The 23,156-nt window shown below is 35.3% G+C and overlaps 1 protein-coding gene across 3 annotated transcripts in view; it reads left to right on the forward strand.

Annotated features, from left to right (window-relative positions):
* The window catches only part of LOC106868012 (dual specificity mitogen-activated protein kinase kinase 7), an 83,357-nt gene that overhangs the window by 4,385 nt on the left and 55,816 nt on the right, over positions 1-23,156 (forward strand). The window contains exon 2 of one of the 3 annotated variants that reach the window (XM_052970138.2): positions 10,209-10,277. The exons of the other annotated variants lie outside the window; for them this stretch is intronic. Within the exon in view, the coding sequence (XP_052826098.1) occupies positions 10,209-10,277 (69 nt within the window). The remainder of the gene's footprint in view (positions 1-10,208; positions 10,278-23,156) is intronic. 3 annotated transcript variants of the gene reach the window in all.

Below are 23,156 nucleotides of genomic sequence, written 5' to 3' on the forward strand. Positions count from 1 at the left end.
GTTTAGGGAATGAAGAACAAACTGATGATCAACAATATACTTAGTGAAGTACCAAAGTTTACTTGGAGCTCCATCCTTCTTTATTTTACTTCAAAGCTGTTACAAATTAGTTTAGGAATAAATGTAGGCACTTCAAATCAATCATGGTAATGCATACCAAGTTTGAAGTATGAAAGTTTGGGTTTCCAAAATCTATCAACGATTAAAGTTTCACAAAAATAACTAGTGCTGTTGTATAGACTACAGAAATTCAAAATTCAAGTTTGCTTGACTCTCTTACCACATGAGCCACTGGCTGTATGATGTCTGTGTCAGAAATGTGTTGCTAAATGTACCATTTTCATGTACTAGTGTTTGTAGAATGTTCGTGATGAAACTTGGTAAATTTATTGGGAATGAATGTACTATGGAAGAATTTTGATGGCTCTATGCGAACTTCTGAGATAAATTACGTGCAAAAGAATTGAAAAATGGTTTCAGTTTCAAATGAATGAGCTTACATATGCAAGGAAACCAAATACACTTGTGCAGAGGGATGACACTTTCTTTTTGAGATGATTGTAGAGTGTATATAAGTGAACGATATAAAAGACATGATAAAGGCTTAAGTAAGCATTAGAAAGCTAGAACTCTCGAATGAAAGGACACTGTTTGCAAATACTTGGAAAGATGGTGCATTGCAGATTTGTCCATCCTATGCCAATATGGATAAAATTGAAGAAAATGAATACAAAATATGGCTGATGAAGAAGACGTAATTGGAGACAGCTATTTCATTAAGCTGAAAACATTATAAACTTTGAAATTCGCTGATATAATACATACCAATTATTCTCCTCATATACAATGTACTTAGTGAAACCAAAAATGTTAATATTAAAAACCATTTATCCAATGAAAAGTTATACTTTATGGTAGGGTCAGTTCCAGCTCATACAATTCTTACTCAGCCCTTGACATGTCAGTAATACTTAACAGCTGATAATGGACATATAAAAAGGCTAGTCATTTATTCTTTATTTAGGTATTGATGAACAAATAGTATTAACTTATCTCAATTTAAAAGATAGATCTGTAGCTGAAATTGAAAACCAAATACTTGTGATTATAGAACCAGCATCTCATCCAGGTATCTATTGTTTTTTAGCTGTTTCTACATGTATCTGTTAAGGTTAAAAAAATAATCTATTTTATATTATTTTTTTTTATTCTGAAGGGAAACATTTTAATCTATCTAGAAAGAGCCTTATGGTATGAAATAACTGGAAAATTTATGTGAAGTCGTTAAGTTTGATATTAAATGTGAACTCATCTTTGTCATCATTTTACTACAGTTGCATAGCTTGACCGGGTCTTCTGCACATTGAAATAAGTTATTGGAACTGATGTGATGGTCAGAAAGAGATGTAGTGAGAAAGTTTTGCAGTATGGTATGGTATTATGTTACAGTATGGGTAGAAAGAAACTCAGTGGAAACTTAGAGTGAGGTGGAATAGAGTCTGTTGGTTTGGAGAAAAAGGCAAATTGGAAACTGTGTTATGGCAGTTTTTGTGAAAAGAACATTTTTTGTTTTAATTATTGAGGGATCAATCTGAGCATCATCAATCATGAGTTTGTAGTATTGTCTTCTCATCAGTCTTTCGGTAAATTATTTTGCATCTTATGGTTGAGGCAGTTCTCTTTGTATCATAGCTACCCTCTCCCCCACCTATGACTGTGATTAAACATTAACTCATTTTCCATTATCTAGCAGGAATTAATGTATAATTATCAAGTTTGCTCCAGTCTCATACACACATATACACACTCATAATATTTGAGATGTTTAGAAAATGGGCAGAATATAGATAACTTGGAAGATATAGGTATATCATCATTGCCATCGTTTTAACATCCATTCTTTCATACTTACATGGATTGGATGAAATTTATTGAGGTGGATTTTCTACAGTCAGATGCCCTTCTTGTTACCAAGCCTCACCTGTTGCTAAGTAAGGTAATATTTCCTCCATTACTAGCCATGTTTCACAGGAAATTGGAAACAAAGGACACTGTTTGCATGATGGTGGCATTCATTTACAACTATTACATGAAGTCAAGGCAAGGAGAGTGACACACATGTGTGCATAGACACGCACGCGCGCGCGCACACACACACACACACACACACACACACACACACACATACAGACATGTAATATATACATCAACATCATCATTTAATCTTTGTGTGCCATGTTGGCATGGGTTGGATGGTTTGAGAAGAGCTGGTAAGCCAGAGGACTGTCAAGTTCCACTTTGTTTTGGCATGCTTTTTACAGATGGATGTCCTTCCTAATGCCAACCACTTTACAAAGTGGATTCAGCACTAGCTAAATAGCACCAGTGAAGTCTACTTTGGTATGGTTTTATGACTGGATGCCCTAAAATGGGCTTCTTTCAGTTTCCCATTCCCAAATCCATTTACAAGGCTTTGTTTCGCTCAAGGCTATAGTAGAAGACAATTGGCCGAGGTAACACACAGTGGGACTGAACCCAAGACCACACAGCTATGTCTGTACCTGTGTCTTTGCCTATATATATATATATATGAGGGAACCCGTGGAAGAGGTAGGCCCAGGAAGACCTGGGCTGAGGTGGTGAGGCAAGACCTTCGAACATTGGGCCTCACCGAGGCGATGACTACTGACCGAGACCTTTGGAAATGTGCTGTGCGTGAGAAGACCCGGAAAGCCAAGTGAGATCGTTGCCAGTGCCCCTGGACGGGCTCTTGTGCAGGTGGCACATAAGATGTTCCATCCTGAGCGTGACCGTTGCCAGTACCGCCTGACTGGCCTTATAGGGTTTTCGAGCGAGATCGTTGCCAGTGCCCCTGGACTGGCTCTTGTGCGGGTGGCACATAAAAGACACCATTTCGAGCGTGGCCGTTTTCGTGCGGGTGACACGTAAAAGCACCCACTACACTCTCTGAGTGGTTGGCGTTAGGAAGGGCATCCAGCTGTAGAAACTCTGCCAAATTAGATTGGAGCCTGGTGTAGCCATCCGGTTGCACCAGTCCTCAGTCAAATCGTCCAACCCATGCTAGCATGGAAAGCGGAGGTTAAACGATGATGATGATGATGATGATATATATCTTCAAAATTATCTATGCTCAGTTTATTTTCACACCCACAAAATTATATCTAATCCATTCTTCATCAGTAATTGGTAATATATCTTTAATATTCAAAATCTCACTGCCATGTTAGCATATTTTATAATTAAAATCAAAAGATCCCTAAACTTATCGATTTATTACACACATTTTCTCTTGGAAATATTGTTCATTCTCCTCACTTTTCCAATAATTTTCTCTCCGTTTAGTGTATTTAAAGTGTCTGCTTATTGATAGTCAGTCTGAGGAACTTCTATTTCTTATATCCACTTCTTATGCATATCAATGATATTGCCTATAGAAAAGTTCCTGATTACTCCCAGTGAACTAAACATGTCAATTAGGCTTAGTGAGGTTTTAAGATTTTTATATTTCTTAAATGTATGATAAGGATACAGAATTTTTTTTCAATATCTGCTATGCATTGGAAATTAAAAAGAAATGTATGCATGTAGTACATGATTCAAGTTCTGATTCTTTTAGAAGCTATAAAAATATAGTGTAATATTTTACACTTTTTGCCTAATCTTGTTAGCTGTTACCAAATCTTCCTTTTTTAATTGATTACTGTAATGAGCTTGGAAAGTTGTATATTGTAAACAATATGTCAAAGTTCAAGTTGGATCCTTTCAAAGATCAGACTATACTTCTGTTTTACAGACATTGTAAATAAAAAAAAAAAAACTACATATAAGAATTGAAGATATGTTCATTATAACATATATCACTTTATTTCTTGATGCTGAAGCACTAAACTCTGCTTCTTCAGTTATTTAATTCGGCATCTGTGATACACTTTTATTAGCCAGAATACAAAATATGGATGATGAAGATGTGATTGGAGAGAGTTATTTCATTAAGCTGAAAACGTTATAAACTTTGAAATTCGCTGATATAATACATACCAATTATTCTCCTCATATACAACGTACTTAGTGAAACCAAAAATGTTAATATTTAAAACCATTTATCCAGTGAAAAGTTGTACTTTATGGTAGGGTCAGTTCCAGCTCATGCAATTCTTACTCAGCCCTTGGTATATCAGTAACACTTAAGAAGACTGGACAGCTACCAATACAATATTCAAGCTTTTAATTCATCATCATCGTTTAATATCCGCTTTCCATGTTAGCATGGGTTGGACAATTTGATTGAGGACTGGTGAACCAGATGGCTACACCACGCTCCAATCTGATCTGGCAGAGTTTCTACAGCTGGATGCCCTTCCTAACACCAACCACTCCGAGAGTGTAGTGGGTGATAAAAATGTCCATAGTATTGATTGCTACACTAAGCCTTAATTCTGTCTGTAGCTGCCACTAAATAAGGCTCTTTTAAACTGAGTTTTCTTTATTTGTCTTTGCTGGAGCCTCTATCAGAATCTTTAACCCTTTAGCATTTAAACTGGTCATATCCATCGAAAATAATCTACTTGTTTTAACTTCAAACTGGCCAAATCTGGCCTCTCCTACTTATTTTACTATATTATTCTAAAAATAAACTACTACGTCATTGAAATCTCAAAACTATATGGTAATGTACGATTAATTCAAATCAATTTGATAAATATACCTTACAGTTGATAGAAACCTAAATGCTAAAGGGTTAATGATATATGAATTGACTGGTCACTAAAACAGAGAAACAACATGGTCTCATAACCACGTTGAGTTTCACATTACCTACTACTACTGAATTACAAAAACAACATATATTGCAAAACTTGAGTTATGAACATTTTCATATTAGGGAAAATAAAGGTATGGCATATATGAAGGTATGGCACAAACAATGACCTAAATCAGAATAACAAGGAAACATATATCAGACTCATAGTTAGGCAGAATAGAAATGGTTTTATTTTTGTTTTTAAATCATTGCAGTAATGGTTGGTACTAGGCTAATTTTAGTAGATTATCCAGATGTAGCTATTTTTTGTTTCTCTAGAGAAAACTGTAAAATTCATTGTCTTAAACCCAGTTGTTTACTTTAAGCAGCTACAACAACAACAACAACAATAATCTCTTACATGAAACGTATAAAATGAAATCTAGTTTATTATTATTTTTCAGAAATGTACTTTCAAAATTTGAAAATTTATCCAGAAAACCTAAAAGTATCTCATTCTATGTAAATTATGAAATCAATTTTCAACATTTAATCTGTTGTTATCCAGCATTATAAAAGGCTGAGAATTTAATAAAATCATTAATTGGGCAATATTATTGCTTTCTGTGCATCATCATAATTCTTCAAAATTGTTCCAGTTCATTCCTGTTACAGCTAATTAAGTACCTAATTATTTTATATAATTTATCATTAGTACTTTAGATTAAATAATAAATTTAATTAAAAGTGTATATAAGAGAGCAGATTTTATCTTTTTTTCAAAAGTTATTCACATTATTTTACTATTCACTCATTAGATTTAGATCCATTGTTATCAATATACTTTAACAACAAAATCTCATTTTGTTTGAATATATTTTTCTTATATATTGGGAACAAATTTCACCTCAGGGAGTTATATTTCTGTTTATTATCATTGTTTTTATGTATATTTTCCATGCTGGCATGGGTTGTATGAATTGTCATAGTTAGAGTCAGTTTTAAATCAAAGTTATGCTTGCCTAAACAGGTTGGAAATCATGTCTCACCTCTATATTTTAGTTTGGCAAGATTTCTATGGCTGGGTATCATTTCCTAACGCTAACCACTTTAGGGAGTATCAAAACCAGATATGACTGAAGTGTTCTCTTGACAATGTTTCTGCTCCTTTGTCAACCACCTTACAGAATGCATTAGGTGCATTACATTGTGGTACTAGCACCATTAGTGTTGTCTTCTATTTCACAAAACAAAAGGTAGTTTCATTACTCTTTGTTGCCTCTGTTTGGGGCAACATGACCAACAGAGCAGACAAGAGAAAATGCAATTGCAGAAGATTTATCATTATTTTCCTCTATAACTTTTCAAAATGACTTATAGTCTCATTTGAAACATCTAATTAATATTTGAGTATTAAAGTAATATCTTTTTAATTGGAAATTAAATAACTACAGAAGTGATAAAAGTTTTTAAAAGTTCAAACACACTCTTAGATTTTGGGTTAATAGTTCATGTCTTAGCCTTTACTTTTTTGTTTGGTATCTAATTTACATTATTTGGTTCATTTATATGTCTCTAACTTCAGTATGGTCAATATTTCGAATTTCTGTAGCAACAAATAAGTCAATTTTCTCTTGAGACAGGACACTAATTTCTTCTAGATAACTTTTCTAAAGAGTTAAGTAATCTCGTTTTTCTTGCACCTAGATTAACTGATACACAGCTAGAGCAGTATGCCTCCATTGAATTTAACCCTTTAGCATTCAGACTTCTCTGTCAAGTGTAATGCTTGTTTATTCACAATATTTTGAATTAATTATGCATTATCTCATAGCATGCATGTGGGTATTTATTTTTAGAATGACATTGTATAGTAGGTGTGAAAGGCTTGATCTAGTCAGTTTGAACATAAAACAGGTAGAATATTTTGGGCTGGATATGGCTGGTTTAAATGCCAAAGGGTTAAGCCTATCCATTTGGTCATTTCACTTTCAGTTATCTAAAACTTCTAAATTTTTGTCTTTATTAAGAAACCTTTTCAAATTATGAAAAGACTCCAAGGAAATTTTAAAAAAATTTTTAATATATAAAAAACAACTAAAATGATATTTATTTAGGAAATAGTTTATTTTTGTTTAAAATCATCATCAGCAATTAACATCTGTTTTCCATGTTGGTATGGATTGGATTTGTAGTTGGAAATTCCTGCTATATTTTCAGGAATCATCATCATCGTCGTCGTTTAACATCCGCTTTCCATGCTAGCATGGGTTGGACGATTTGACTGAGGACTGGTGAAACCAGATGGCTACACCAGGCTCCAATCTGATTTGGCAGAGTTTCTACAGCTGGATGCCCTTCCTAACTCAGAGAGTGTAGTGGGTGCTTTTTACGTGCCACCGGCACGAAGGCCAGTCACGCTCAAAATGGTGTATTTTATGTGCCACCCGCACAAGAGCCAGTCCAGGGGCACTGGCAACAATCTCTCTCGAAAGTCCTTACACATGCCGTGGGCACAAGTGCCATATAGTATATATAGTAGTGTGAAGACATACACAATTATGTGTTGGATATTGGCTAGGTTCAAATGTTAGCTAGTCTCTCTGTATTTAATGTGTTAATATACTCTACATTTAAGGCAGCGAGCTGGCAGAATCGTTAGCTCACTGGGTAAAATGCTTAGTGACATCTTGTCCATCTTCATGTTCTGATTTCAAATTCTGCTGAGGTTGACTTTACCTTTCATGCTTTCAGGGTTGATAAAAATAAGTACCAGTTAAGCATTAGGGTCAATGTAATCAACTTACCCCTCCTTCTCCAAAATTGTTGGCCTTGTACCAAAATTTTAAACCAATATACTCTACATCTAAAACTAGTCTATTGATATCTATAAAATAAACCTTCACCATTCATTCTGTGCATCTTAAAGTCATGAAAAAAATGCAGAAGATATTTCAGTTCAGCTCCATAGTCATTTTTAGACACTTTTCTTACGTAAAGTAAAAGAGGTTTGTATTAATTTTAGAAATTAGTTGCAAAACTCTATCTTTTATATTTCTTGTTATTTTTACTTTGACCACACCTCGTACTATTAGTGACAGAAGGATTTTTATCTCTAATCATTTAGATTTTAAAACAAACAAAATGGTGCAGTGTACTATCTTTTCATTAACCAGTTTAATGTGGTGCAGGTGTTTTTACAAAATAATGTTGTCAAAATACTCATCAAGCATTTAACCCTATAAGCATTCATATTACTATCTTAAATGTTATGCTTACTTATTTAGTTTGTTTTGAATTAATCATGCATTATTGCATAGACTCAAGGTTTTGTTGATGTTATTTTTAGAATGGCATTGTATGGTAGGTGTGAAAGGTTGGATCTGGATAGTTTAAACATAAAACAGGTAGAATATTTTGGCCAGATAGTGCCGGTTTAAATGCTAAAGAGTTAAACACTGACAAGAAAATCTACAACTGTCTGAGACAGAATTAATGAAAATTTAAAACAAAATTCAGCAAAAATATAAACAAACCAAAAATAATACCCACAAGAATACTCCTATCAATAAAAATTTTCTGGTCATTTTAATAAAATTTATTTTGGCATATGTAGCATATAGTCTAATTTGTGTTTAAGAAAATATTGTTTTATCATGCTCTACACCACCTTTACAAAGTTTTCTCTTAACGAAAGAAATTCCAGGAATTTCATTTATGAAGTGTATATTTTTTAATGAGATTATTTTTCGGGTTTGTGTATGTCAGTTTGTTTTTGAACATAATTTGTTCATATTTGTTGCTTTACATGAAGTGTTGTCCTCTTCATAAAATTATCACAATAATTTGTTGCCATTACTTTAGTTGGAGACATACTGATATTTCCTTTTTTTTTTATTGCAGTAATAGTGTTGAACATTTTGGAGAGCATAGGTCTTTGTTGTATCATATATATATATGGATTATATATCTATGTGTGTATTTAGATAGTTCTCATGGTTTTTGAAATTTGTGGTTACTATTAGTTTTCTGTATTCTTGACAAAAAGGATGTCAACTATACTCAGTTTCAAAGATAGTTAACTTTTGCATCTTGCTGGGGTTTTTTTTTATACCTCTATCTCTTTTCTCTTTTCCCCTCCCCATCTCTCTCTCTCTTTCTCTCTCTCTCTCTCTCTCTCTCTTCATTTCTCTTTCCTTTTTGTCTTGTTTCTTCACCTTTTGCCACCTACTGCCCCTTACTGGCATCAATTTCACCTCTCCAGACACTTCACATCATTGAACTTTATCAAGTAAGTGCCACCTTCCCTTTTTCTTACCTTTTCTCTTGTTGATATGTATTTCAAGGTGTTTACAGTTTCTGCCCTCCAGTTAAACTCCACCCAATTGCAGGGCAAGCCTTGTTTTTCTGAGCCGGTTTGTTTAAGATCATTATTATACTATGATAAATGAATTATATTGTAATTGTGAAAATATTTAATGTTTTATCAACCTCATATATGTAATTAAGATTAAAATAACTTGAAATGTAGAATGTTTTCATTAGAGGAAAGAAAAAAAAAACCTTTCCAAATTAATCTCATATTATCTTAAGAATATTGCCATTTTACATTTTTGCTTGGCAAATCAAAATTTGGCTGAATAACTAATTTTCCCTTTATTTGTTCATGTATTAACTTGTACCATTTTCACATCAGAATATTAAGTGTTAAGTAAAAAGTTTACTCAGTAAATTAATGTATGGTTTTTTGGACATTTCATTAGCCTCAGAATGTGTTTTAAAAAGTAATTTAAATTGATTTAAAAATTTAACATATATTTATGTATATATATTTATAGAATATATATATATTTATATGATATATATATATTTATATGATATATATATATATTTATATAATATATATATATATTTATATAATATATATATATATATTTATATAATATACATATAATATATATATATATATATTTATATATTTATATAATATATATATAATATATATATATATATATATATATATATATATTTATATATTTATATAATATATATATATATATATATATATATATATATTTATATATTTATATAATATATATATATATATATATATATATATATATATATATATATATTTATATATTTATATAATATATATATATATATATATATATATATATATATATATATATATATATATATATATATTGCTATATTTCCTTTGAGAACTCATTGCAATTGTTTTGCACCAAATAATTATAAATTTATGTAAACACAGCTTTGTCCCTGTTTTCACTTCATCACATGATGCTTATCAGTTGGAAATTCTTTACTGATTCGCTGAAATACTGCACTGCTTCATGTAATGCAATTTCTGAGGTTACATTAAAGTGCTGAGTATGTCTAGAATGATGGAAAGATGCTGTCTCTATTTTTTCTTTACCAGTGAAATGGGATTATGACTGCAGTCTTACTAACTTCCATCGGCGAGGGAGCTGTGATAGTCTTGCCCAAGGTCTGTACCACTCACATAGCAGCAATAGATTGGCTTGAACTTAGCTCTCAATGTTGCAAGTCCAGTAACCAGCCAAATGTCCCATGTTTCATATGCCTTAGCAAGCACACATACACACAAACAAATATACACACAGGCTTCATTATATTTGTTCCAGCATGAGCACAAGCCAGGGTTGTATTTATTTAAACTGGAGATTTCTGATTTTCATCATTTTTCTTTCTTGTCTTCATCTTTCTGTGATTATTTCTTAGATGTTTTTAGATCATATAGCTTTTCTGAGCAGCTGTTGAGCATTTCTATTTTTGTAGTTCTTATTATTTCACTAAAAATGTTCATGATTAAAATCTTATTTCTTAAGCATTCAGTGTATGTCAAGTGGTGATTTAGTGTTTGCTTTGTTGGTGTTTTCATTTCTTTTCTCTACATTCTCAATATTAACTTCATTTAAGAAGGGTTTCATTGATTTTGTGATTTATTTCTTATTTTCCTTTTAAATTGCTAAAGTGCTTGATGCAAATAAATGAAAAATTGATGCTAATTTCTTACATCCAATGCACATTAAAACATTATTATTATTATTATTATTATTATTTACATTCAGTTTGCTCTAGATACATTGCATAAACAGTTACTAAGATGGTGTCCCAATGATCCAGTGGTTTAAGAAACTTAGTACCATCCATTCAATTGCTACTTTGTGCTTGATAAATAATTATTCAAGGTAGCCAAAACCTAAAGAAGTTTAACCTGTTTTGTAATATCTAGTGTATTGCTTCACTGTTTGAAATTCAATAATGTACTGGGATGATTTTGTTTCCATTCCTTACTGTAATTGAAATAATACCAAGGATACTTCAAACAATATTGTTACATCTACTTCCAGAAAATACTTTGTGTTCAGTTAAAGATGTAATCATTATTATTATAGCAGTGAATTTGGTACACTTTGTAATGGATTATGCTAAATGATGTAATCATTACTAGAGTACCTCATATTTTTGCATCGAGATCCTAATGGAAACAAAAAAAAAGAAGAAAAAAAAAGAAAGAAATTAAAATATTAACTTAAGGTGAAACATAATGTGTGACATTACTTCTTAATTTGTCTAATTAAAATTCATTTTTTTAAATGTTAGTTGTATGTTTAATCTCATAAACTGTATAATATAAAATATATAAGTTAAAAAGTAACCATTACTGCTTATTTGAAATAATAATATTTATTACGAATAAATCTCTTTTAATGAACTATTTTCTTATTACATTGTAAAGAAATGAGTTGTAATAAATTGTTCATTAACATATAAATTTATAAGCTTCAATATTTCCTATTAGCATACATACATTCATAAATTAATAAATGTTTTAAGTTCTTTTGTTGTTTTATCCTGTGCAAACTAATTTTAATTGCTTAAAAGTTCATGAAAAAAACTAATTAACAATACTATCTTCTTTTGTGTACAATAAGATATTTTTTTAGATATATATATTAAATGTAATAAAGCTTATTTGCTAAATACTGAAAGTTATAGTCTGTAATTATAGTATTAAAAATGTGCAGGTTTATCTAATGTAGATTCTGATGTCAAGCTTAGCCAATTGTAAGGCACAGACAGGTGAAATCATCAAAATACCAGAGTAACCTAATTTTTCATTTATATTTGTATGGTCCTGACCTGATTAAAATGGGTTGTAGGAATTTATTATACTGTCAACTGTAACAAAATTTATACATTAAAAAAAATCTGAATTTCTTTTCTTCTTCCAACTTGATCTCCTGAAATGTGTTCTGTGTATAAATAGTTTACTGAATCTTATTCTTGATCATGTTGGTGATTAATTTCTAATTATTAAAGACTCCTTTTCCATACAGTGATCATTCATAGCATTATCTGTTATGTAATCTATCTTGCTATTATTAGTCTTGCTGTTCAGACCTCTGAATTTCTTCTGTTTCATTCTTTTGTTCATCACATTCATGTTTTAGAATATACTTCATCCCAAATATACTTTATCATGTCAAATTAGTTGTATTATTAATATTTACAATTAAATTAAAAGCACTAAGTAATATGTTATTTAATTTAGTTGGATCTGGATTTAGAATAAAAGAACTGAATTAACTAGCTTATGTACTGTTGGAATAATCATAATAGCAAGTACTATAGAAATGGTTAGGATAGCTACTTAATGTTTCACTTATATTTGAGAAAGATGGCTTCTCTTTAAAAGAATTGATTACCAACAGTGACTGTTAAATATTTGCATTTATAGGTATGTTTATGAAATTTTAATTAGTAAATTTCAGTGATGAATGATATGCATGTGCTACAACAGTATATACATAATCACTTTTTGCATTCAGTTTTAATAGGAAATTGAATCTCTACTGAGCCCATTACATTTGCTAGTCTGTTTCAAATTAATTTGAGAAATTGTTAATTTGGAATAAACTTTTCTTTAAAACAACTAAACTCATATATTAATAGAATATTGCTCTTTTCTATCGTGTGTGTATGTGTGAGAGAGAGAGAGAGAGAGAGAGAATATATTAATATCTAGAAGAAATACTTAAAAGTGAAACTATTTGTTATAATGCCTTTATTACACTGCCATTTTGCTCAAGATTTTTCAGTTAGTATTAAGTAGAAATAATATCTGTGGTGTTCATGAATTCTTCAGTTTTGTTATTTATATGGTTATTTATATTTCACCTATTAAGAGAGATGGTTTGTTATGTAAGTCAAAAATCTCTAACAACTTCAATGTTCACTTGCTAAGACTGGATTGCTTCCTTTGGTATTGGAAACAATTTCCTCCAACTTTTAGGCTGCACATACATACAATGTCCATGATGTCAATCTTCTTTGACATATTTTCTTTGATCTTTTTTATTTTGCTGCCTTATTTCCAGATGTCCTTGTGTCTAGAATTTCGCTTTGCTTGTATATTATTTTCTACTTAGAGTTTTTTATTTTCTCTAGCATGGCATTGATTAGTCATTGTCCTCAATTGATCTCTTTATATTTTGTTAAACCTTCATGTGTCAGTTATTGCATTTGTATATGATTCATTATATAAAATCATGATTGTTTAGAGCTATTTAAATTTATATCAAGTTTGTGTACACAAATGTACATGTTCCCTTTAAAATTTGAAAAAAAAAGTTTCTGTAAAATGTTGCTTTTAGACACGTTTATTGAAGCACTCATTCTTTTACTATTCTGTATTTTAAACTTTTTGTAATTTGTTTTCTTTTCTCATTTTCTAATTTAACTTTGAATACTTATTGTATTTTTAGATGAGAGAACAAGATGTCTATTATGTTTGTTGAGTTTAAATCACTTTTTGATCAAAACAATTCTCAAAATTATTGGGTTATAATTTTCCTTTTCTCTGAGTTCCAATTCAGTTTTTTTTTTATTCCATTTCTCCATGAAAGTTTTTTTGATGAATTGGTATGTTCTTATAATCTTGTTGACAACTGCAGTAAATGTATATTTTCATGGTACAATCTTTTTGAAAGGAACAGCATGAAGCAAAAGTTCCCTAGAAAAATAATTTTTATTGTAAAATTTACAGTAGTATTATTAGGTATTCTGATAGCTTGGCTTGGTCTGACAGTCAATTTTCCTTTTTTTCAATGGAAGGGAATCTTTTGTTACTTGCCATTTATTTGTATTTTATGTGTTCTAAAGCTAATTCTTCTCCATGGATTTTTTTCAATGAGCTTGATTTTGTTTCATTTTTTTTTAACTTCTATATTGGGTGTATTTTAATTGTGTTTTTGGTTATAATTGAAATTAGAATCATTATCATTATGAATATCTCAGTGTCACAAACAGACTGACAGAATAAGCACCAGGCTTGGAAATAAGTGCTAGAGTTGATTTGTTTGATTAAACCCTTCAAGGTGGTGCCCCAGCATGGCTGTAGTCTAATGACTGAAACAAATAAAATATAAAAGATAATGAATTCTTAAATTAAAAAGAAAATTGTATTAGATTTTAAGAGTAATAGTGTCATTGGCTACAAGTTCCCAATAGGCCAATCACTGATTCACTACACCTTTGATGCTAATAGTGTCAAGGGAGTGACTATGATTTAGTGTAAAACAAATATCACTGGGGACTTCATTGTTGAAACACCAGTTTCTTGGCTTTCTCACTGATGATTATATCATTCATTGATATACATTGAATAAACACAAATGCATGTGCACACAGATGTGTATGGATGCACAACCCCCCCTCCCTCCCGCACACTGGTTTCATCTCAGCTAATCATCTAATTGAACTAAGGAAACTTATCTGCTCCAGGTGTTTTCAAGCTGGTGGTTAGTCTTTTGAGTGCTGGCTGCCATAGCTTTGAATTGATGCTATTTGTTATGATGTCACATACAAGGACTAACCAACTGCAGTCTTTACTTGGTTAATTTTAAAGTTAATTTTGACAAGTCCATCATAGATTTCTATATTGACAGGGTGGCTCTTCCAAGTGATGCTAAGGATAATCTGTACTACATGTACACACATACACATATATAATGTATGCATATCATATTGTGAGACAGGCTAGACACATTATATTGTAATATTTTTTTGCTATAATACCAAGTAAGATAGCCACTTGGCTTGTGAAGATGTGTGTGTGTTTGTAATAAAGTTGGTATTTTTAAGCTTTATATATGTATGTGTGTGTGTATGTATGTGTGTGTGTATATGTATATGTATATATATGTATATATGTGTATATATATATGTATATATATATATGTTTATATGTATATATATGTGCATATATAAATATGTATATATGTCACCCCACCCCACCCTGTATAAACTAGCTCATTCAGATTCCCCTACCTCATATTTTAGCACTTCACCAAAAGGAGTAGAAAACCAGAAGATGTTCAGATAAGAAACCTTGTTTTTCAACCTAGCACACATCTAAACCTCTCTTTTTTCAGTGCAGATCTTAATTACCTTATTATTTCATTTCGTTATTCTATCTATTTCATTATCTATGTAAATACAGTTTTGTCTTCCACACTGTATGTTTAGAGGAAAAAAAAACAACTTAAGATCCCTTCACTCGATCCAACTTTCCCTCTTTCTCCCTCTCTTTCACACCCATTTATTCATTCATTTATCTAATTTTGTCACAATTTGGCTGACCGAAAACTCTTGGCTATAGCTCGAGTTAAGAATTCAGATCCCCAATTCTATCTCATTATTATCATCAATACTCTCTTACACTGGCAGCCTGAGTTTTTGCTATTTTGCGGTGTGCACACCCTTCCCACCCCACCACCTGTACTGGAAGTCTCTATCCTCTGACCTCTATCAGATGTCTCTCCCATGAACACCTTCAAATGTTAAAGGTTCCCCCATCCCTACTTTGGGTTTATCTCCTATGTAATGTAGTGATTACGTAGCACATAAAAAAAAACAAAAAGCGATGGTGTAGCGTATGCAGGTTGAAGGCTATTGTATGTTTATGAATTTTGCTAAGTGTGAGCTTTCTTTTCAAGTACATGGCACTGCTGTTCCCCCATCCCAGGGTTTTGCGGGACCCACACCTCCAACACCCTCAGGGTTGGCACACTGAAAAGTAGGTCTTGTGAGATTGTTGAGATGCTTGAACACAGATGTACAGATTTGTGCTGTATCCATGAAATAAGGTGGAGAGGAAGTTCTGCTAGGTTCCTCAGAGGCAAAGAACATAGGTATAAGATTTTCTGGGCAGGAAACACTGACGGGGTCGGGCGCATGGGTATATGTCTGGCAGAGAAATGGGTTGATAAGGTAATCAAGGTAGTCGGAGTCTGTGATAAAATACTTAAGATTAGATTAGTGCTGCAACATAGTTTAGCAACCATTATCTCGGCCTATTCCCCTCAGCTGGGACTATCTAATGAACAGAAAGACAAATGACAGGGACCTTTTCTTTGTGGCTGATGACTTCAATGGGCATGTTGGACAACATGCAGAGGGATTCCGTGGCGTACATGGAGGCTATGGTTTTGGTTCCTGCAATGAGGGGGGAACCAGGCTGCTGGAGATCATTTGCGATGCAAATGATCTTATGGTTTGTAATACTAACTTCAGGAAACCTGCCAGCCACCTATTCACCTACCAATCTGGTGGACACACTAGTCAAACTGATTACATCCTCTCCAGGAAATGGGAAAGATAGCTACTTATAAATGCCAAAACCTTCCCATGTGAAGAATGCATCCCACAACATAGATTAGTAGTTAGTGACTTCAGGATCAGGGCTAAATGGATAGCCAGAAGATGGCCAGCATGGAGAAGGGTCTGGAAGCTTAAGGATCCTGCGAATGGACAGAGATTTACAGACGTATTACTCAAAGCTTTTGACAAAAATAGAAGGGGGATATAGCTTCACATGATGTGGAAGGCAACTGGAGATTTCTGCGGGACAACCTGTTGAGGGCTACTGACCAGATCTGTGGATGGTGCAAAGCCCCCTCTTGACCCAAGGTAACGTGGTGGTACAACAATGTAGTTGACAGAGCCATTAGGGAAAAGAAACAGGCATGGAAGGACTGGTGGTAGCAGGGAATTGTATCAGATTGCCAGAAGGGAAACTAGGAGACAGGTTTACTTAGCCAGAGGGGAAGCAGATAAGAAAAAAATTGCCGATGTTCTGTGTCATGAGGACCAAAGACTTGAAGGGTTTCATGTCGCAAGACAGTGTGTGAGAGAGAATCATGATGTTATAGGAGAGAATTGACAGTACCTGGGTAGGTAAACCAATTAAGGGTATGAGGACAGGGAAAGCCCCCAGCCCATCAGGAAAAACTGCAGAGATGCTTGAAATATTTGGCGGTGTCAACTATAGTCAACCGTATAGTCAATCAGGTGATACATGAAGGAGTCATACCCAATGACTGGTGTAGCAGCACCATAGTCAACTGCTACAAAGGTAAAGGTGATGCATTAGATACGAATAATTACAGAGGTATCAAGTTGTTGGATCATAGAGGGTCATAGTCCAACTAATTAGGGAGAGAGTCAGTTTAGACAAGATAAGCACCACTGATGCTATATTTCTGGTAAGACAGCTGCAGATAAACCTCTGTACCTGGCTTTTGTTGACATGGAGAGAGCCTTTGATAGGGACCCCCATCCCTTATCTGGTGGTCAAAGCGGAAACTAGGGATAAATGAGTGGTTAGTGAGAGCTGTACAAGCCATGTACAGGGACGCTGTCAGTAAGGTGAGGGTTGGCAACGAGTACAGTGAAGAATTCCAAGGATCAGTCCTCCAGGTAATAACAGAGAAATTCAAGACAGTATGCCCCTGGGAGCTTCTCTGTGCTGATGACCTTGCTCTAATAGCTGAGTCACTGTTAGAACTAGAAGATAAGTTTCAGGTGTTGAAGCAAGGTCTAGAATTGAAGGGCCTTGGAGTCAATTTAGCAAAAACCAAAGTCTTAATTAGTGGGAAGGCAGACAAACCATAAATCCCTTCAGGTAGATGGCCCTGTTCGATTTGTAGAAAAGGCGTAGGTAGAAACTCCATATGATGTACCCGGTGCAAGCTATGGACACATAAGAGGTGCAGCAATATCAAAGGAAGGCTAACTGGGAAGATAGGTTTTGTGTGTGGCAAATGCTCAGGAGCAATAAACACTGAAAATGTGAAGAAAACAGCTTCTATCACATTCCAGGGTACAATATGCATCTGTTTGCTAGACAGAAGAATTAAAACTCTCCAAAGCCACGCATTTCTCACTATATGTAAACGTGACTGGAGAATGTAGCAAATATGCTAAAAATCACTCCCCCCCGTTTGTAAATCCACAAAGAGAAGAGTAGATATCCTAGTATCAATTGATTTCACTTTCTGTTCCAAATAGCACTTAAAGATCATCAGCTAGGCTTACTACATAACCTATTTCAAAAATATATTTTACCATTTTGTCTGGATCTGTTCAGCTGAAGGTCTAGTGACTCCCAAACAAACAATAATAAGGTAGTATAAATTCAAAATTCAAATAAGTTATCATTATCTTTAAAAACATAATGATAAAGTGGCTAGCAAACATAACCAAAAAATAGGCAAAATATATATTATTAAAAGTCAGGGTACAGTATGCACCTGTTTGCTAGAAAGAAGAGTTGAAACACTCCAAAGCCACATATCTCTCACTCTATGTAAACACGCATGGAGAAAGTGAAATCAGTTGATACTGGGATATCTGTTCTTCTCTTTGTGGTTTTAGAAATGGGGAGGACTGTTTTTATAGTATATTTAGTATATTTGTTCTCCATGCGTGTTTACATGTAGTGAGAGATGCATGACTTGGGAGGATTTTAACTCTTTTTTTTTCTAGTAAACAGGTGCATATTGTACCCTGACTTTTAATAATTATATATATATATATATATATGGATCAAAACAGTTTGGTTCAAATTCATTGGTACTCTTGAGTTTTGACTGTGATGCTAGTCATCAGCCATTTTGAATTTGAATGACAGAAGTTGATTGTTAATACCATATGGTGGGCTGTGATTAGTCAAGGAAGGTCATGCGGTGTCATGGTTTGATGTTGGTATATGGGTAACAGTTGGAAAATACGGCATGGTGAACAGAAAATTGGTCATGTAGAGGATAGGAAATAGATCACATGGCGGTTAGGAATTTAGTCAGGTTGTTGGGAGTGAAGTAGGAAGGGGCAGCAAGTACAAGTATATAGTTCTATATCTGGGTGTCTATAAATAAAAGACTATATATATATATATATATATATATATATATACTAGCAGAGATACCCAGCATTGCTCAGAATTAAAATGGCATACTTTTTTATTCTTTTACTCGTTTCTGTCAAGTGACTGCGGCCATGTTCGAGCACCACCTTTAGTTGACCCCAGGATTTATTCTTAGTAAGCCTATTGGTGTCTTTTCCTGAACTGTTAAGTTATGGGTATGTAAGCATAGTAACATTGGTTGTCAAGTGATGTTGGGGATACAAACACAGACAGACAGACACACACATATATGACAGTCTTCTTTCAGTTTCTGCATACAAAATTCACTCACAAGGCTTATAATATGTACCCAGTGTAAGCTATGGACACATAAGAGGTGCAGCAATATCAAAGGAAGGTTAACTAGGAAGTTAGTTTTTGTATGTGGCAGATGTTCAGGAGCAATAAATACTGAAAATGTGCAGAAAACAACTTCTGCCACATTCCAGGGAGAAAAACTAAACGTAGTTGATAGCTTCCACTATCTAGGTGACCAAGTTAGTAGTGGGGGTGGGGGGGTACGCTGAAAGTGTAGCTGCTAGAATAAGAATAGCCTGGGCAAAGTTCAGAGAGCTCTTACCTCTGCTGGTGACAAAGGGCCTCTCACTCAGAGTAAAAGGCAAACTGTATGACGCATGTGTACGAACAGCCATGCTACATGGCAGTGAAACATGGGCTGTGACTGCTGAGGACATGTGTAAGCTCGCAAAGAATGAAGCCAGTATGCTCCGATGGATGTGTAATGTCAATGTGCATACTAGACAGAGTGTAAGTACGTTGAGAGAAAATTCGAACCTAAGAAGCATCAGTTGTAGTGTGCAAGAGAGATGATTATGCTGGTATGTTCATGTGGCGAGAATGAATGAGGATAGGTGTGTGAAAAAGGGAACCTGTGGAAGAGGTAGACCCAGGAAGATCTGGGATGAGGTGGTGAAGCACGACCTTCGAACTTTAGGCCTACCAAGGCAATGACTTGTGACTGAGACCTTTGGAAATATGCTGTGCGTGAGAAGACTCGGCAAGCCAAGTGAGACCATAATCCATGGCCTCTGCCAGGGGTATAGCCAGCCCACTTATTCGTACCTTTACTTCATTGGACACTAAACTCCGCTTGCAAAGACCTGTTGGGGCAAGTGAAAGCGAAATCGTGATGGCACCTGTACCAGTGGAGCGCTAAGAGCACCGTCCAAGCGTGATCGTTGCCAGAGCAGCTGACTGGCTTCCATGCCAGTGGCACGTAAATAGCACCATTTGAGCATGATCGTTACCAGCGTTGCCTTCCTGAAACTTGCGCCGGTGGCATGTGAAAAGACATTCGAGCGAGGTCGTTGCCAGTGCCGCTGGACTGGCTCCTATGTAGGTGGCACGTAAAATACACCATTTTGAGCATGGCCGTTGCCAGTACCGCCCAACTGGCCTTTGTGCCGGTGGCACGTAAAAGCACCCACTACACTCTGAGTGATTGGTGTTAGGAAGGGCATCCAGCTGTAGAAACTCTGCCAAATCAAATTGGAGCCTGGTGTAGCCATCTGGTTCACCAATCCTCAGTCAAATCGTCCAACCCATGCTAGCATGGAAAGCGGATGTTAAACGATGATGATGATGATGTATACACACACACACACACACACACACACACACACACACACACACACACACACACACACACACACATATATATATATGTATGTATGTATGTATATAGGTATATGTATGTATGTATGTATATAGGTATATGTATATATATATGTATGTATATATATATGTAGATATATATATGTCACACCCCCACAGTTTACTTCCACCCCCAAAATCCACAAACCTAACAACCCTGGCCACCCCATTGTCTTCTGCAACTGCCCCTCCGAACTCATCTCCAGATATCTAGATTGTGTCCTCACCCCTAGTGGCTTCCCTCCCCTCTCACATCCATGACACCAATCATGCTCTTTATCTGTTCAACTCTTTCTCCTTCCCTCCTGGCCACTCTAAACTTCTCTTCACTCTCGACATCAAGAGCCTATACACAGTGATCCCTCAGCATGAGGGGCTTCATGCACTCAAACACTACCTTGACCTCCGACCCAAATCCCAACCTGACACATCCACACTTCTTTGTCTAGCCGAACTTGTTTTCTTCCTTAACTGCTTCTGGCGACTTTTACCAGCAGATCTCATGAGCGACCATGGGAACGAGAATGGGCCCCAACTATGCGAACCTGTTCGTTGGCTATGTTGAGGCCCAAATATTCTCAAGTTTCACTGGTCCCACTCCCGAACTATATGGTCGTTATATTGATGACTGTATCGGTGCAACCTCACTCTCCCGTGACTTCTTCCTCTCTTTTGTTCAATCTTTCAATCCTGCCCACCACTTCTCCTGCACTATTTTTGACACTTCCGTTGTCTTTCTCGACATTTCAGTCAGCATTCATCACTCCACTCTCACCACCTCCATCCACTATAGACACACAGTCTCACACTCATACTTCAACTTCTCCTCCTCCCACCCTAAATACACCAAGCTCTCCATCCCCTATTCCCAATTACTCCATCTGCGCAGGCTGTGCAGTGACAACCATGACTTTGAGACTCAGTCTCAACTCCTAGCTCGCCACTTCATCCTACGTGGATATTTCCTCACCACTATCCACACCGCCCTTGCCAGAGCATGTTCTGTGGACTGCATCTGTTCTCTCTCCTACACCTGTCCTGCCATCACCCGTCTTCTGTTTCCCCTCACCTACCATCCCTCCACCCTACCTCCAATGCACCATTCTCTGAGCCTTCTGGCGACTCCAGTGCAACCCCTCCACTTCGCACATCTTCCCTAACCAACCCCTCCTTCAAACGAGCCCACAACCTACGTGACCTCCTGGTTCACAGTTTCTTCCCTAACCAAACCTCCCAACCCAGCTCTTCCCTTGCTCCTGCCCATGCTGCCGCACTTGGCCTTATATTTGCAACACCATCCTCATCAGCACCCATCATCGACCTTATCATATCACTGACTCCTTCACCTGCACTTCTAGCAACATCATCTACTGGATCTCCTGCTCTCTCTGTCCTTCTCTGTACATCGGTCAAACGGGACGTTGCTTGGCTGACCGGTTTGCGGAACGCCTCTTAGACATCAGACTCGGCAACAACACCCCAGTCTCGCGCTATTTCAGCTCTACCAGTCATTCTTTACAACACCTGCCTGTGTTCAGACTGTCCTTGCACAGGGGCCATCCGGACTCGCGTCTTCGCCCTGGACAGGAATTAATCTTTAATCTTCTCTCTTCACTTCTTTGCACCACTTGGGCTCAACTCTTCCCCTCTTCATCTAACTCCCCTCCTCTCTTTCTCTCACACCTATTTCCTCTTAGCGCTCCACTGGCACAGGTGCCAGTCATTGAATTTCATTCGATTTTGATTTCACTTGCCTCAACACGTCTTTGCAAGCAGAATTTAGTGTCCAATGAAGGAAAGGTATGCATAAGTGGGTTGGTTACACCCCTATACATATATATACACTTATACATATATATATGTATATACATTTATATATATATATATATATATATATATACATACACACCTATATATATACATACATATATCATCATCATCATCATCACCGTTTAACGTCCGCTTTCCATGCTAGCATTGGTTGGACGATTTGACTGAGGACTGGTGACACCGGATGGCAACACCAGGCTCCAATCTAAATTTGGCAGAGTTTCTACAGCTGGATGCCCTTCCTAACGCCAACCACTCAGAGAGTGTATATATGTGTATATATATATACATACATACATACATACATACATATATATATATATATATATATATAGCACGTAAATAGTACCATTTGAGCATGACCGTTACCAACGTCGCCTTCCTGGCACGTGAAAAGACATTTGTGCGAGTTCGTTGTCAGTGCCGCTGGACTGGCTCCTATGCAGGTGGCACGTAAAATACACCATTTCGAGCGTAGCCGTTGCCAGTACCCCATGACCGGCCTTCGTGCCAGTGGCACGTAAAAGCACCCACTACACTCTCTGAGTGGTTGGCATTAGGAAGGGCATCCAGCTGTAGGAACTCTGCCAA

The sequence above is a fragment of the Octopus bimaculoides genome, chromosome 1 (assembly GCF_046866305.1).
Source record: "Octopus bimaculoides isolate indiv1 chromosome 1, ASM4686630v1, whole genome shotgun sequence".
NCBI classification, from domain to species: Eukaryota; Metazoa; Mollusca; class Cephalopoda; order Octopoda; family Octopodidae; genus Octopus; species Octopus bimaculoides.